Below are 18317 nucleotides of genomic sequence, written 5' to 3'. Positions count from 1 at the left end.
CTCTCTCTCTCTCTCTCGTGATTCAGATAGAAGACATGTTGTTCGTATGTACTCGCATCTTTTGCGAACGTGTGTAGTTTTGCGTTGATTGAGCGTGGAATGCTGTCGGAGCTTATTGAGAAGAAAAAAGAAAATATTTGGTTGTACTTGCTCATTTGCTTGCATCGAAACCCGCATTGTAGAAACTGCTTCAGCGTACACCAGAGACACAGGAACATGAATGAATTATTGAAACTCATTGGTGTTAAAAATTCTGACTTTCCGGAAGCAGCGAAATGTATAAAAATCTCATACTTTTAATGATATCCAAATAAGTGGTGACTTTTATTTGAATGACTTGAAAAACATGATTTTAAAATTGCAGCTCTTATCGCATAAAATAATCTCTACAATCACGATGAATGTGTTTCCCTGTATTAGAAAGGCATTGAATTCAGTTTACGATTCGAAAAACGTTAAATTAATTTTTGCGATGGTTTGAGTTTGGCGAATTCATACGCTACTGTATATATATGGTACCGAAAGAGTTATCTACGCCTAAATTATCTGCTCAGTAACAGATAGCTAATTAAAATCACTCGGTAAAACATAGGAAATTAAAAGCAATCAGTTGTACATGGTAAGTTAAAATTGGTTAAAAATTTTTTTGATAGTAAAATCACTCAATGATGCTTTTGATGTTAAAATTGCTAAATAAGGCTTTTGATATTGAAACTGTTCAATACTGTCTGAAAAATAAATTGTCAATATCGGTTTTGAAATTAAAATTATTCAATCATACAGAGGGAATCGAGAGGCGAAGAAAAGAGAAATAATGAGAAAAGAAGCAACACGTTATTGGTACTGATGGAAAATTAAATGCAGTTATTTGAAATTTACTTACATGGGGAATTAAAAACAAATTGTTCACTAATACGTAAGAAATTAAAATTGTTCAATATTGCATAGGAAAATAATTTCTCAATAATGCATAGTAAATTAAAAATGACCCACATGGGGAAATGAATTGCTCATTAATGGCTTGATGAATTAAATTTGCTCAGTGAAGTAAGGGATCTTTAAATTTATAATTAATGCTTAGGGAAATAATTTCTCTAACATAAAGTAATACATAGTAAAATAAATTGCTCAGTAATACATGAGAAATTAAAATTGAATTTCCTCACAATATTTAAGAAATCAAATTTGCTCATAATATGTAGGAAACGAAGATTGCTCAGTAATGCTCGAACCATTAATTGCTTAATGCTGTTCAAAAAACGAAAGTGGCTGAGTGATGCTTAGAAAAAAGTTTCCCAATAATGCATAGGAAAATAAATTTTCCATCAATACATGGTGAAATGAATTCCCCAATTATGTATAAACAGAACATTTAAACTTATCTAAATTTTTCATCAAGAACCGAATGTTGTAAAAATAATTTCTTAACGCTATCTACATTTTAGTAGTACTGGTTTACGAAAAAAACAAAATTTCAAAAATTATTCATTTAATAAGATTTTGGCAATTTATGCGTGTATGCCTGTACATTTGTGCTCTACAAAATAATAATCACTTAGAATATATTGAACTTATTCGGAATGAATTAATTCCCTAATATCAACTCAAAAGACCTATTTTTCCAATAGTTTTAATACGCAAAGCTTTGAAAAATAATATGCCTTGAAGAGAACTACTTTTTTTTACTCTCAATGAAAAAAAGTAATTTTCAAAAAACTTGATATCCTTCCTCTCGTACGAAAAATTAATCCGTAACCTGAAACTTGAAGTAAAAGAGGATCTTTTGTAAATATGTTTTTCATTTTGTAAAAGAATAAAGGGGAAAACATAAACTCCTTGAAAACAAAAAAAAAAATTCCGATAATTAGTTTTCGGAAATAATTTCGCGGCAACATTAAATTGTTTTGAAAAGATGACATACGCGAGAAGGTTCTCGACATTTACACAAGAAAGAAATCTTCCAACCAGTTTACGCTATGCTATGCGACGTATGGCCAAGCTTGTTCTTATATATATATGTCACAAAATTTAAATTTATACATATACGTTTTACCTTTTCTTCAAAAAAAAAAAAACAATCGAAGAACTAGATCCTGTTTTTAAAAAATCTTCTGAAATAAACAATACACTCAAACCTGTTTTTGTGCGGTGGATAAGGACCACATAAAAAAAGTCTCACGTAGAAAATAACTCAAAACCTTACGGCATGACTAAGAATTGCTTTTTAAATGAAATCAAGACACGAGGCTTGGCAGCAGGGCCGTAACTAAGTCAGCCGGGGCAACAAAATGAATTTTAGCTCCCCCTCATAATATTGAAGGAGAGATTAAAGAGTGAAATTTGCGCCCCCTCTAGTACAGAGCCTGCACCCCCCTAGTTGCGGCCCTGCTTGGCAGATACTTGGTATCTCGCCAAACCTTTTGGAATCTGATTGAGAAAATACACATGCGAACATTTTTAAATATTTTATTTACATATGTAATTGTTTTACACATACAAAACGTTTTTGTAATGCCTCTTATAGTGGATTCAACTAATCCAAAATTCTTTACCAAGAGCTGTGGATCCTTCACCTTCTGCTATTTGTTTTGAAATCGTAGTCTTAGTTTCTAAGGAAATTGCCTTTCTCTTCGCTTTGTTTTTTCCCGTATTCATTTTCAGGGATTATGTCGAAAAATAAAATAAAAATCCTAAAACTTTATATCTAAATGGAAAAAATAATAAATTTCTCTTCAATTTACGCTTTGAAATGATGGCTTCTCTTAATGGTCCAGGAATATGAAAGCACTTTGAATTACGTCAATTAAATAATGCGATTATATACTTCAATAGATATATAATGTAATTGGCTGACGCAATACTTATGTGATGAAATATCAGAAATCGAAAAAACTAAATGGCCGATCAAACCTACTAATTTTTTTTTTATTGATAACTTCGTCAATTATGTTCTAATTTGATTGAAATTTTCATATACCGCACAAAAAAAATCGCACAAAAAAGATCGTACAAAAACAGGTTTGAGTGTATTTAATAAAAGACGGTGGATATTCACCACCAAATGCAAACAACTGGCATTACTGATGATGCACTTTTTTATTGAATAAAAAGAAACAGTACAAAAGAGAGCTTGCTGACAAGTGGTACTGCCTCTCGAAAAATATTTCTACAGATTTACAATATGTCTTCTCTCTTCTGTGGTTTCGCACTTTCAATGTTAAAGACACAGCGTGAGGGGCAGATCTAGAGCTATCTGTTGGGAGGAGTGATTCCCCTTCCCCTTCAAATTGTTGTGGAATGCATTGACCATACGTGCATTGACCATACGTCCTGCATTTTGTCCCATATGTTCCCCGGATAGTCCCGATTTTCTCTGTATTTTTCTCCATCCCGACTTTTTTGAAAAAAATGTCCCAGTCTTTCCGTTTTTTAGTCTAATGATTTCTTGAATTTGTTATTTAATGAAAAATGTTAATACAAGTAATTTTCAACGGATTTATTGAATGTAATATTATCATATACGCATTCCAGTTGCCCCCCCCCCCATATATCCGAGCCTGAACAGCATTAATCAATATTTCCTAGAGATTAATGCAGTCTTACTACGTTCGGATGTATCAAACACTGTATTTACGAATAAAAGTAGTAGTTTCCATGAATTGTTTTATGAATTGACAAATTCTTAGTTCTCAACAAACAAGGACATATACATACATCCTCGGATCGATTTCTTTCGAATGGTAGTGCCACTTATCAGTTGAATTGTTATACAGCAGAACCTCTCGATAACGGACACTCATGAGACAAAAAAAATTTTCCGCTAACGGGGAGGTACGATATAGAGTAGAACCTCGTTTATACTTTCACATTTATAGGACATTTTTGTTTGGTCGCAATTGCCTCCTATATGTTACTTTTACTGTGTGCAAAAATAACACACCGGTGGTTAACCATAATCATGAATTGTCTTGATAAAGAAAGTTTCATTAAATTTCACTACATTTATCACTTTTACCGGTGATTATGCATAATTTCCAAATAAAGTCGGAAAGTTTGATAAATATGGAAAAAATTATAACCTCTTGTTCTCTTCATTAAACCGCACAGTTGATTATTTTTTCCCGCACATGATACGTGCACTACACATTTTGCAATAAAAATGAAATTTTAAATTGAAATAAGTGTGAAAAATATATAAACGTTCAAAACTTATCAGTTATGTTAGCATTCGTCACACGTATCAACATGTTCAAACAAAAACATTACCATTCAGAACCAACATCCTGGCCCATAGTCATGTTCAGTTAATCGAGTAATTAATTGACAAATTATCATATTTACCAATACGAGCTTGGGATTATACATAATCACCGTTGAATATGATAAATTCCTAATTTATGAAAAAAAAAATTTACAAATCAGAGTTCGGAAAAAAATTAGAGTTTGCCTGATTTTACTGTTCGCTATCGAGCGTATCCGCTAACGAGGAGTGACATACATTAAAGCCCTGTTCCGTGGGACTGGGGATCAGAAAAGTGTCCGTTAACGGGAGGTGTCTGCTACCGGCGAGTGCCCGTTGAGCGCGGTTGTATGTACTGATGAAATGTACTGATTGAAGACAACTTGCATACGTGGAAAGATACCTACCCTCGAATGTTTTATCTTAACTCTCAGTAACATATTTCCCATCAAATCCAAATATTTAATTCAATAAAAAAAAAAATTGTAGAGTAATTCATGTGAATTGGCAGTTGACGTGTGAAGCGTAGTATTCGATTTAGCGGTGACAAATCGTTGAAATTATCATATTAAGCAAGGGATTTCAACATTGTTTCAATGGGAGAAATTTCGGTGTCGGTGGATTTCATCCGTTTAAGCGGGGTATCCGCTATCCGATTGAGCAAGGCCGCCTGTACTTCCAAAAACGTAAAATTGCCACTTCCAATATAAAATACAGATGGTATCACTTCTCGAACACGAACCACGCATAACTTTTACATCATGAATATGTTTAGAGCCATGCTTACAAATATACAACACTTTCGTATGTACATCAAATTGTAGAAACTCCCCGGTGAAATGTTCGCGAAGTGCATTTACGGCGTAGTAGTAGTAGTCCACAGAGAGAGAGAATAAGGAAGTAGATTGGTTTGACATGTAAACACAAAAGGGATTAAGGGACTGATGTTAAGGATTAGTTGTATTACACAAAAATAGAACACTTAATTGCTGTGTAAAGTCTTCTTTCTTCTCTTCTTATTTCCGCAAATAGAAAATTCCATTTTACGCACATTTTCTGAGATATCTATACTCTATGCTATTTATGCTTCACCTTCGTAAAAACGTTGACGTAAATATTAGTGATATATACCGGCATATTTTTAATTCAAACAATACAGCCACATAAGAATTTAGTGGAACGAAAAACATTCGTAAGGATTTATTTAAATTAGGTAGAATATATAAAAAATTAAGTTAGGGGTGAAACATACAGTTACCCTTAATTTTACGGGTGTTACTGTTATCTAAAATTTATAAAATCTTGCTTAGAAAAGTTGAACAGTTTTTATCTTGAATATTATTTCCAATTGGTTCGATTTGGCGCTATTTTATAAATCTTTGAACACGTGCAATTTAAGCAGCTGTCAGAAAATGACATCAACAACATTTTGTCTGGTTTTTCACATGTATATTCAAATATTCCCCAGATCATAGGAGGTTGATATGATGTGAAACAACGTCAGAGAGTGATTTAAATTATTTTACTTAGTTCTCCATGTATCGAAAAATCTTCGATACGTGAAGTACTTACTAATGTGATACATACTATGGGGCAATATTAAATGAATATTGTGTCCCGATGAATTTTTCTTTTACTTCCCCAATACATTTTTTCCTTTATCCTCACCCTTTGTCAAGAATCGAGTATCTCAGTCGAGATCAGTGAGAATATTATCGAACGCTCACGGCAATAAAGTTTCACAAAGAAGAAAATATCGTATCAGAACTTTCAAGCTTATTGAAAACATGATCAATAATTCTTTATCCATGACACAGAAAATAAATTCTTCTCAGATAACGTACGTACGTATCACTGGCATGAAAGATCTTTAAGAAATATCTGAAAGCTAACATGCTCGTTTGTTGAGAGTTGATAAGAATGCATCTTAAGTGATACTTTGAGAAAACTGTGTTATTAGGCGCAGTATGTGTAAATTCAACTTAGTTCTTCAAATATTTGATGATGCATCATCTAATAGGAGACGAAAAATTTCGAATCAGTAACAGAGAAACGAATGGGGATTGAGTACTTTGATAAGAGATTATCTATGTTGGAAATACGCGGTATGAATTCATTCACTAATAATATATTAAATTAAATAATATTTATAATATTATTATTATTTATATTCATAATATTATTATTTATATTCATAATATTATTATTTATATTCATAATATTATTATTTATATTCATAATATTATTATTTATATTCATAATATTATTATTTATATTCATAATATTATTATTTATATTAAATTAAGTTATATTTAGTTAGATACGATGTTACGTCGATGTATTATAATCCCATCGAAAGTTACGAGGGGACGGTGATTAGTTTTATAGTGGAGACAGTTGAATTTTTTTTCTTGAACTCATCTTCACATCAGCCAGTTGTCTAAACTTTGGCACGAATAGCGGAGAGTGACAATTGATGAATGCCGGAATGTATTGTGCTGGAATGTGTATGCCGCTGTGTATGTGTTACGTGTTCGATAAGTGCTGCCATCTGTCATTCAAAATCGGAAGCAACAAGTTAGCAAGTCATTGACTGTGCGTACTATACAGGATATTTTGAATGCTGCTTGCTATTTGTGGTTCAAAGTGTATATGCTATGGTAAATGTGTTAAATCCAGTTATTACACAATGACTAGTTATTATCCATACTTGCCAAGCATTCAAGTTCGATAAATTTTCATAAATTTACCCCTTTTACTCGTGATTATGCAGTACCCAAGAGCCATCGGTAAATTTAATAAGTACTAAAACTCATCACTTTCATTTACGTATAATACCCAAGCGTCGCGTCGTTGGTAAACATGATTAATCGACTACATTATATGCTATACGTGATAATTCATATATGCATTGTATCATTATATCGAGATGCGATCGTAAAATTTGTTATTCTATCGGGATCCCGATAAGGATTTTTTTTTCTCATAGATATACAAATATATATCAAATTCAACAATTACACTATGGTATTATGCATAATCTCAGATAAAGGCGATAAATTTCAGATATTTATCAAATTTACCAGTGACGCTTGGGTTGTATGCATAATCCCCGGTAAAAATAATAATTTTTCAGTATTTATTGAATGTACCAACGACGCTTTGGTACTGTGTATAATCTAAGGTAAACAAGTGATGATTTTTTGATCATTTATCGAAATTTACCGACGATGCTTGTGTATAATGAATATTCTCCAATAAAAGAGAGAAATTCATCACTCACCAATATTGTTGGTAAGTATGGATAATAACTGGTTATTATGTATAATAATCGATTTATCACATTTACCGTGACATAGATATATATACTAAACAATATAAGTTATAGTCTATAAGGTTTTCGCGGCCATCATTTGATAAAAATTGTTTTTTCGGGTTCGAAGACCGTCGTCCGTTTGAGTTTGTTCTCAACGTCTCCCCAACACTAGTGGTTGGCATCATCAGGAGAATTGATAAACTGATAAACCAGCAACAGAATGATGACAACAGCCAATCAGATAACTCCACATCTCTCGGCCAATCAGGTTCTACCAGCATAACAACTGTTTACAATACGCTGTCAGCCATAGAATCAACTGACCAATCGCAAAACAATAGTGTAGTTCAAGCCACTTATGTGCATAAATACAACCTGAGACTCCGGAAAACTTGACTTTGATCCAGTTTATCAATTCTCCTGATGATGCCAACCACTAGTGTTGGGGAGACGTTGAGAACAAACTCAAACGGACGACGGTCTTCGAACCCGAAAAAACAATTTTTATCAATATAAGTTATGTTCATTCGAATTGCCGCAATGTTTTGGTCTATCCGCCGCTTTCCGAGGAACAAAAAGAACATTGAAAAAAAACACAAACACAGCGGATAGGCAAAGAAATACGATAATATAAACTACCATTGCTTAAACATAGCAAAATTTAACATTGATTGATTTTCTAAAAGCAACCTGCTTATTACATACTATCCACCGATCTGATAACGTATGATATGTCTGAGTGGATCTACATGTACATATCATACAATAGTTATCGCCATCTCATATTAATTTCAATATATGTCCATATTCACGTATTCAATTTAAATCCATTCATATCATGTAGTATTTATTTGACTTTTCCATTCATATAACGCATTGAATTCACTCAGACCTATCATCCGTCAATCGTGAATCCGTACATAGCGTGCGGCGAGACCAATACCGGCACGCACCAGTTATTGAAGTACGACGGTATTAGTAACTGGAGGACTCAATCATTGGTATCAGAATATAGTTAGGATAGTATCGGAATTATAAATACAGATATACAGGACTCGAAATCATTCATCGTTCTTCAGCATAGAAACACTTCATTTCGAAACAACGTGTGTTTATTGTCGATTTTCCTACAAATGTGTATGAATGTATGCAATCAAAATAAATATTGATTTATACCAACTGTCTCTATTATGCAATAGAGCAAGGCTGCTCAGCCTTCAGGAGAGTGTGGACCATTTCATTCGTTTGTAAACGTGTCGCGGGCCACTTAATCGAGGGATCTGTAACGGCCCCGCAGGTCACTTCAGTTACCTGTAAACGTGGTGCGGGTGATTTAAGTGATCTCGGAATGTGCCACGGACCATTTGAGGTATCGGTAACTGTGCAACGCGGCTCTCTTAAGTGATCTAGAAATATATCGCGCATCATATAAGTGATTTGGAACTTCACAGCAAGGGGCCATTCAAGTAAGCAGACTTTCAGCCATTTTTAACCCGCTCCCCTACCCCTTGTCAGTAAAAGTCAGCAAAACACTGACCCCCCACCCCCTGTCAGCAAAATTTTGTCAGCAGATTAGATTATTTCATATCTTCGAAAAGGGGTGGTTGATGACGTAAGCAAACTTCAACCCCCCCCCCTTCCTTGTCATCAAAAGTCAGCAAATCCGAAACCCCCCCCCCCCTCAGATGCTGAAGTAATCCTTGAATGACCCCCAAGTCATTTAAGTGCTCTGGATATGTGCCGCCTAGTTCATTTTTACGAAATTTCGTTTGGGGTCGCGGGTCACATCAGATGACTCTGATGGCCAGATTTGGCCCGCGGGTCATGGGTTGAGCATGTGTGAAGTAGAGTCTCGATAATCTTAGGTAAACAGGACCACGATCGCATCGGATTATTGAAAACTCAGATTACCCAAAAGTAATACAAAACGGCTTTATAAAGGAGGAGGGGTTACTAGCCTACCTGTTTTGTTCTTAATAAATTACACAAGACCCATTTATAAGTGAGACCGACAGGTCTCGCAGACGTGAATGCCCACGATGAATGCCAATATGAATGGGTTTGTTTCGTAAACTATAAATTTACTATAGAGGAGCCTGTGACTAACCTGGAAGGCCATCAAAGAATCCAGTCTAGGCATCAAGACCCCATTCAGTTCCTGTTAAGACCCCCCTTTAGTCTCTGTAAAGATCCCTTTAAGACAGAAATTCTTTGTGTTTCGTAAGGAAAGTTAGACAAAATGAAAGAAAACTCATTATTGGCGTAAAACAGAGAGAAAGGAATTTCGACTCGGACAAAGGAATAACTCTGATTATTCTGAACCTCGTAGTTTCGAGACTCGAATAATATTGTAATATAGTTTTTGTTCATAACTATTTGTTCTTCCGCAGTTTTGAAGCGTTTCTGATTCTCTATTGCTGTTTATTATTTCATTGAATTAATTTTTAACGAGTAGTCGAGTAATACAAGAATTCCGAAACTTAGTAAAAGTATTCAATTTATTACAGGTATTCCTGGTGTTCCAGGCCCTAAAGGTCCTCAAGGACCTCCAGGACCAACCGGTAAGTAATTAGTTCTTGGGTTTTGAGATCCTACATCACTGCTTTGTTTTGTACAACGACGGAATTATTTTTACTTGATATGAATTATGAATTGAATGAATATTAGATTTTTCTCTAGAAAAATAAGATTTTCTTACATATTTTCATGTGTTTCCATGCTGTTGTTGTTTTTTGTCTGTATATGTGCTGTTTTTCTTCTTCTTTAAAATAACATATGTGCACGTATTCGTATATTGAGTACGTGCATGGGATTTCAGAAACCCCCCCCCCCCTGTATTGAATATCTTATGAATAATTTCAATTTCAAAAGAAAAACTTCTGTAACTTTGAAGTATATGTAGTTTTCCTTCACAAACGAAAATATGCACACAGTACACACCGGTTGTATATTTACTTCTGTACACAGTCGAGTCAAATTAATGTGACCACCGATTCATATCCAAGTAAAAAGATTTTGTGCGGTCTGGGCCACTACACGAGGAAGAAACCCCTTAGAAGAAATAAAATAAGATGCTGTAGGTTTGTTCAATTTATTTAGAGCTGTACAAACAGGCTGCAGTCCATTCAATAGCTGCCGGAAAGTGCGTGAAAAATTATCTTTAACTCTTTACCGGCCATAGCGGCCGTAGACGGTGCTTACAGACAGACACGCCCACTGACCGCTCAGAGAACCCATATTGAGATTTCTTGCGCTCTTTTCCAAAGGAACGGGCGGTCTCGGAGAGACTGATGATATAAGCGTCTATTACGAGAAAAAATATCTTACCCAATGAAGCACCATTAACATTTCGCGAGCAGAAACTTAGTACCCCCTGAGGTTTACATTCTTGCATCAAATTAAAGCATACATAAAACATTCACATGCGAGCCATCTGGAAACGCTGACAATCATAAAACGCTGGCCAAAATGGCCGGAGACGGCCGAGACGGTGGTTTGCGTGTATAAGAGATTATGGTGAAAGGGCTGGGAGGGATGATTGACAACTCTTGTCAGGGGTGGGAACGAGCAAGACAAGAGTCGACTCTTCTGGTATTTTTAACCTCTTCTCTCCAGAAGGAACACATATACGCACCTCATTTTTAACGTGGTTTAAATTGTTTTTTTCCCAGTTAAGATCTGAGGTACATAAAGGTGTTCCTAACTCAAATGGTCCTACTAAAGATATCGACCCAAATCAATTGATTGATCATTATTTTTTTCTTTTTAAAGAGAATTTTGTCATGCAATAAACACTAATGAATCAAAAAAATACTGTCAGTATTGGGTGAGGAAGGAGGAGTTTACATGATGCCATCAACCATGATACCATTTCAAACATACGGTGGTGCTGGGCTGATAATGCTACGTATCGTACAACAGTATATATTCCTGACTTGGTAAAGAATAATTACTAATCAAAATTACATGAAAAATAAAACTATAATTTACCACACACATATAATACACAGGGTTCATAGATTTTACTGACGTGCACCTTAGTCCATTTCGATTATTTTCGAAATCATCCGATATCATTTCGAGGCAATTCGTGTGAAACGTACCCTCAATCTGCGGAATGTAATTCATTCTAACATCTAATTGATATACACCATACAATAATAATCGAATTCGATGTAAATTACGTTTCGGATTCGAATCTTACGTGAACTCGAGGCTTCGATGGGTTCGGCAAAGCTCTAACGCGCTTTCGGCGTTTATATGTGTTCGTATACCTTCCTATGGGGGGTACGTCTATTTATCTCTTGTGTGCATACATGCGTGTATGGGTAATATAACAATGTAAATGAAGAGGTCCTGTATATATGTATTGGTTCGCGTAACTTGCTTGGAGTCCTAAGGGAACTGGGAAATGCCAGATGATCCTGATTAAATTATATCTAATCAGTATCTAGCGCGTGTAATTCATTGATACGTCCTTTATATAAACTGTGAAGCTTCGAGGCAATTTAGTAATGACGAGCATGCGCCAAAGTTTATCTTACGGGTGAATAAAAAGGTGATCCTCTTCACCCGGAAATTATCGAAATCGACTTGACAGCCAACAAATGATTTCCGTTCGCCGGGTTATTTATGAAAGCGTGAGTATCTCTCATAAATACATATGCATACCCGAATTTACAGAAACTGCTTGAATCAGTAATTCCATACAATTAACACGGAAACTCAAGTCCTACTGAAAATAATTTTACATTCGCTTGTGAATTATAAAATTTTTGTGGAAGCCGTATTCGATAATGCGAGAGAACGTGTCGGAAAATTGTGAATGTTGGGTGTGTTATAACTGAATAATAAATGCATTTGGAACGTTTGGAATTGGAATTTAACAGTTAGTAATTTTTCCGCAAGTGGATGAAATTAATGAAATACTAATTTATATAAATCGATTACAAAACTGCCTTAACGCTTTCAGATTCAATAATACACGGGACTATTACAAGGATGTACAGCCTCTGCCCCGCGGGCCAAATGCGGCCCACCAAGGGTTTCCATCCGGCCCGCGTGAAGGGTTCCGGTAGAAAAGTATCAATACACGAAACACGATAAATATCTGGGCTGACCATACTTTTTACATAAGAACATCCGAAATCGGGTGATCCATACAGGATATCTCCAATTATTTCATTTATCAAAAAAATTGTCGAAGGCACGTGAAGTTGCCATCTATCTAAAATTGTTGAAAATTCGCTAACAGCGTAATATAGAAGACTGCAGCAAGTCAGAACGTGTAAAAAAAAGGGAAAGTTTGACAAATATGTGAGATGGATAGTTTTGTGCTACGGATTGAGATAATCATAATATAATAAGCCATGAAAATAATTGTAGTTGCTTATTTCAAAAAGGTTTGAAGAAAAAATGGGAAAGACGGGACATTTCATAAGACAGATGGGATGGCCAAAATAACAGAATGTCCCGTAAAATATGGCTTATGTAAATTTAAAATAAATTCCCTTTAAATATATATATTTAATTTTCTGGGCCGCAAGTGGCAGAAATACCGCATATATCTGGCCCGCGAACTGAGAAGGTTGTGCCACCCTGGTCTATGACATGATATAAAACAGTGGAAGTTTTGCATATACTGACTTGTTAAACAATAAATAATAAGCTCTCAAAAAAAATTAGTTTCTGGTCTTTCGGACCATCTTTCTGTATAAAAGCTATTGCAGCAATTCAAAAAAAAATTCAATTGTACTTGATTAATTTTAGTTATAATTAATGTTTCACTATAGTCTGTCTCTAATAATATGTTCATCAATGAATCTCTTGAGGTATGTATCGAAAATCGTAACTGTATTTCCAGAAAAGATAAGATTCAGAAAATAAGTTAAAACAGTAATATATTTCCGCATAAATGTATTAAAAAATTACTATTTACTTATTCAAGACAAGCATTCTACTGCTCTTTAAGTTATGAGAAATATTTTTCATGAATGCATTGTGGTTATAATACAGTCGAATACCGTTATAGCTAAAATCTCGTTTTAACGAAAACTTTTTTAATCCCCTCCCCTAGATAAGTTTACGTAGGAACAATGTAAAAATCCGGAATTCCTTTATAACACTAAATTTCGTTATAACGAAGTGATTAATTGTTTGGTCTCTGGGAGTTCGTTATAATGGGATGTATTTTTTTTCAAAAGTAAAAAAATCAACCACTTGACACAAAATTTACACAAAAATGTGCGGTTTGCAATAAAATACTTATCAAGACGTCCAGTTTATATGTTTATATATCATATAAACAAAAAAATTTCAAAACTTTACTTACAATGCCGCGGAAAAAAAATTCGACTTGGCACGTAAAATGTCATACACACATTGATGCTAACGAACCAAGATTTTGATATAAGCAGCGTTTCTACATCTAAACGGGTGATTGGGTGCTTCTATTCAAACAAATCTCTGCATCTTGATAAGGAACGTTTTTCTTAATGACAATTGATTGATTTGTTTGAAATTTTTTAAATGTTTCTACATCTTTGGAGGGATCCTGGACAGATTTTTAACAGGCCCCACTATAGTAATTTTGTAGTGTGGGGGAAAAGAAAGTATCGTTCCGGGCTGTGGCCCTGTCAGCCCCACCCTTGTAAACGCCATGACCCAATTTGTGAACAAGGCTCTCGTTACAGACGGAAAATATTATCTCCTGGAATGGCTAGACTCGCAAATTCGATGACAAAAGTCTTGCCACTTGTAATAAAAACACAAGTCTGGAATTTTTTAAAAATGGTACATTTTCTCTAGCGTACTTATTCACTTCACGGGAAATGTCCCCTCTTTCTGAAAGAAAAATATAGGATCCAGTTTGACATAAATTCATGAGTCGTGAATGACATTAATTTCGAAGAACTCACCCGAAAATTTGTAGTGTTGCGATCATTAACCGAATCGCAAATCTGTATCCAAACCTGAAAAATCATTACAAAAATCTTCGTTATCCCGAAAATTCGTAAGCGGAGGTATCGTTGTTTCATGTATATAAGTATATTTGTGTATGTGTGTTTACTTGTTGAAATTAACTTATATAATTAAATTAAGTATCGATAAAACAATGTGTAATTCTGATAATAATAATAAGGTAGAGGAGCTTTTTCTATTGGCAGATCCAGTTGGCTAAAGGGTAAAAAATAAAGAGGGTTATACTAGAAAAAAAAACTTAGTAGCATAGGCCATCCATCTTCATTCGTCATCCACTATTGTACGTCAGCGAGACATCGACGGAAGAAAAAAAAAACATTAAGGACGAAAACATCCTCACTCTTTTTTGTATAGAAAAGGTGTCTCTTCCCCCTTACAATGTCCTATATAAAAACAAGAGCTCGCAATATATGTATATGCTTTCTTCCTGCACTTTTATTTTTATTAGTGATGGCCAGAGGAAGTTGTGTTTGTTCTCGCTGGACAATATTCTCATTTCCTGGACAAGAAGTTCCGTTTGTTTTGTCCGAGATTCGCGTTGGAAAACCGAAAAGAACAGGGAAAAACAAAAACAAAAAAAACCCGGAATCGGCGAACTTTCCGGATAGTTATTAATCGGCAATGTTCCTTATAATGAAAGACTGTCATACGCATAGCCAATCTAAAAAATGCCGATTACTCATTTTTTCATCTGCAGAAATATTCTTCAAATGATGTTTGTAGCTGAAAAAGAGGGAATAAACTTTTCAGAACACAGAAGTTCGCTAGATATTTAGACTATATATAATATATTATTGTTTCTCCTTCTCTGTCTGTCTCATTCAAGTATCAACAGGCCATTTTATAAGAGATTCAAACTGGTGGGACACTGAAAAAAATGGTCATCTCATATTCTGGCAAGACTCATAATAATTGACAAAAAACAATAGCCCACGAGTGTAAATTTTTTCTCTCAATTTGTGGGCCAAATAGACTAACGTGTTATATAAAGCCTGAGTATCGAGACACGTTTCACTTAATGATTACAAAGCTTGGCGTATATAATTAACCAAAAATGACACCTATCAACAGAACAACCACTCAAAAATTATTTTTTTTTACAACTTTCTAAGACCACGGATAACGCTGGCATGTTGAAACAATGTTTTATCAAAAGAATATGCGAAGAATAAAAGAATAAAAATAAAAGAATATCACTATAGCGGTTACGGATCACGTACACGGATGAATATCTAAACTTGGCAATCCAATCCTTGGTGGAAATTGATTATTATCTAACGATCATTCGCGGAAATCTATTATTACTTACCATGGAAAACTCGTATTTCGATGCAAACTTTCCCAGTCTAAAATTAAGTTATAATGGAGTTGACTTCATTCCTCATATTGACAATATTAATACAAGCATAAAAATCAGTCTCTACGGTACAATTTTACATGAGATCCAAAATACACGAGTTTCCGTGTGTCTTCATGCCTGAGCTTCTGCTCGTAAGTTTCAAGCTCACAAATGTTAGCTCGTAAATTGTATCATTTTCAGCTTGTATTTGAATTATCCGTAACTGTAGGAAGCACTGAAAATTTTAATATAGTTTAGAATCTCGAAATACACATATTTCTCATTTTATTATTGTTTCTTTATTTTGCCTATAGGTTTACCTGGCTCTAGAGGCAGGAGAGGAGTTCCTGGTGCTCCTGGCGTGGATGGTGAGTACTAATTAAATATTGTGTGTATAAATTGAAATTTTATTTAAATTTCATTTTTTTCTTCGTTTTTGCGTAGAACATTTAATTCTATACTCGTGATCTGAAAATTTTGTTTCGGGATTCATAAATATTAATGTATTGTAGCCTATAATATTTTTGTGTGTGTTTTAGTCATTATATTTATATGTTTAGTGTATTTTCTTGCAGGTATTAAGTTTTCTTGATGCTCATAATTAGAAATGCGCAGTTTCGAAATCATTTACAATGTTTTTCGGTGGTATTAACAAGAAATATGCTACAGGGCTTATGTTTAGGAAAACGGGATATTAGGAACATTAAAACTATTTATTTTGAAAAATTTTAATTTAAATGGTTACAAAATTTTAAAAAAAAGGTAAATTTCCAAATAAAATTTTTATTAACGAAATAAAATATAAAAAAATAATAATTAAACAATACAACATAGCATTTCAAAATATTCTTTGAATGTTATTATATTCAATAACGCGATGCATAATAATACCCAAACATCGTGTATGAATAGTAATCATACTTCAACTATCGTTATTTTCTCAATGATTAATGATATAAGTAGAATAAATAGTATATACTTCTAGTAAATTTTTATATTGCATTTCATTTTTTCCGAACGGCGAAGATAATCTTATCGTAAAAAAGCGAGGTACACTTTCATTATATATATTTTCATGTGATTTCCATTATATTTCTCGTGCAGACACAACGATGCTTACAGTACAACCTTGCCCGGCATATTTTAAGAAATACGGTATCGATTGATTCCCGACGCACATTTTCTTACTAAAGACGAAATAAAATAGCTTTATTATTTCTTATGCAGTTGATACTCGATATAACGACCCCCTCCTTCGTCCCGTCAAAAATGGACGTTATATTGGGAGGGTCCTTCTATTGAAAGCAAAACATATATGACAGTTGTTCTATGAAAAAAAAAAAAATTGGGACTTTGTAACGATGGACTTGTAGACTTTCACCACGTTATAGTGGCCATTCCATGGTCGCTATAACGTGGGATCGTTATAACGAGCGTCAACATTACTACATTCATATGCGTTTAATACCAAACCCTGCAGTAACGAATCGAATTGTATCGAACATCCGGCAACGATGAGTATAATTTTTGGTCTTGTTCGACTGCCTATACATTTAACATCCTTTTTATAAGACTATTATTTGCCTTCAAGAATACAGAAAATCGAATTAAGAATGTAATTACAATGAAATACAACTAGAACCCATTTACAATGATTTCCGATTCAACGGATTTCTCAAAGACATATTTAGAAGTCAATGTGTGCAAATTTCAGTTATCTAACCCCGGTATAACAATTTCATTGACTTGACGAATGAAAATGTTGGTTTTATCTGATCCATTATAAATCTAGATTCTACCGTATTTCGATATCTTAGCTTGACTTACTGAATTTTTCATAATTTATTTTAAACATTGATTATAAATATTCATATGAACAGCCTTATGTCGAATTTAATTGGAAGATGATATTTTCAGTTATTGATTTCTCTTAATGAATCTAAAATGTTTATACGCTAAAAATCATTCGTAATCACATTTATTTAAAGAGGGGAGATATAATTTTGTTGTGGGAAAAAAATTTGCCCATATTTTTTTATTATTATCATATAGCATATAACGAATCATATACAGTAGAACCACTCGATAACGGACTGAAAATTTTGTCCGCTAACGGGAAATATATGATGGAACCTCGTTTACACGGCTTTCACATATTTATACGACGTTTGGCTTCGGTTGCTATACATTTTAATGTTAAAATGAATATGTAAAAGTAATACACAAGTTGTTATGCATAGTTACCTATCGTCTCAATAAAAAAACTTTCATTAAATTTCATTACATTTACCACTTTTACCGGCGATTATGCATAGTTACCAAATAAAGTTGATATTCTGGCAAATATAAATAAAATTATGACTTTTCTTCTCTTCATTAAATTAATTAATTATTTTTAAACGTACATGATACGTGCACTACACATACATATTTTGCAATAA

At 34.0% G+C, this 18317-nt stretch overlaps 1 protein-coding gene across 1 annotated transcript in view; it reads left to right on the top strand.

Moving 5' to 3' along the window:
- LOC149088444 (uncharacterized) overlaps positions 1-18317 on the top strand; it is a 145343-nt gene that overhangs the window by 87403 nt on the left and 39623 nt on the right. The window contains exons 5-6 of the mRNA XM_089247534.1: positions 10064-10117; positions 16191-16244. Coding sequence (XP_089103660.1) covers positions 10064-10117; positions 16191-16244 — 108 coding nt within the window. The remainder of the gene's footprint in view (positions 1-10063; positions 10118-16190; positions 16245-18317) is intronic.

Source organism: Pholcus phalangioides, unplaced genomic scaffold (genome assembly GCF_987345545.1).
Source record: "Pholcus phalangioides strain wild (caught in Gottingen) unplaced genomic scaffold, Ppha-v1.0 ptg000003l_1, whole genome shotgun sequence".
Taxonomy (NCBI): domain Eukaryota; kingdom Metazoa; phylum Arthropoda; class Arachnida; order Araneae; family Pholcidae; genus Pholcus; species Pholcus phalangioides.
This window is presented reverse-complemented; position numbering and strand designations above follow the sequence as displayed.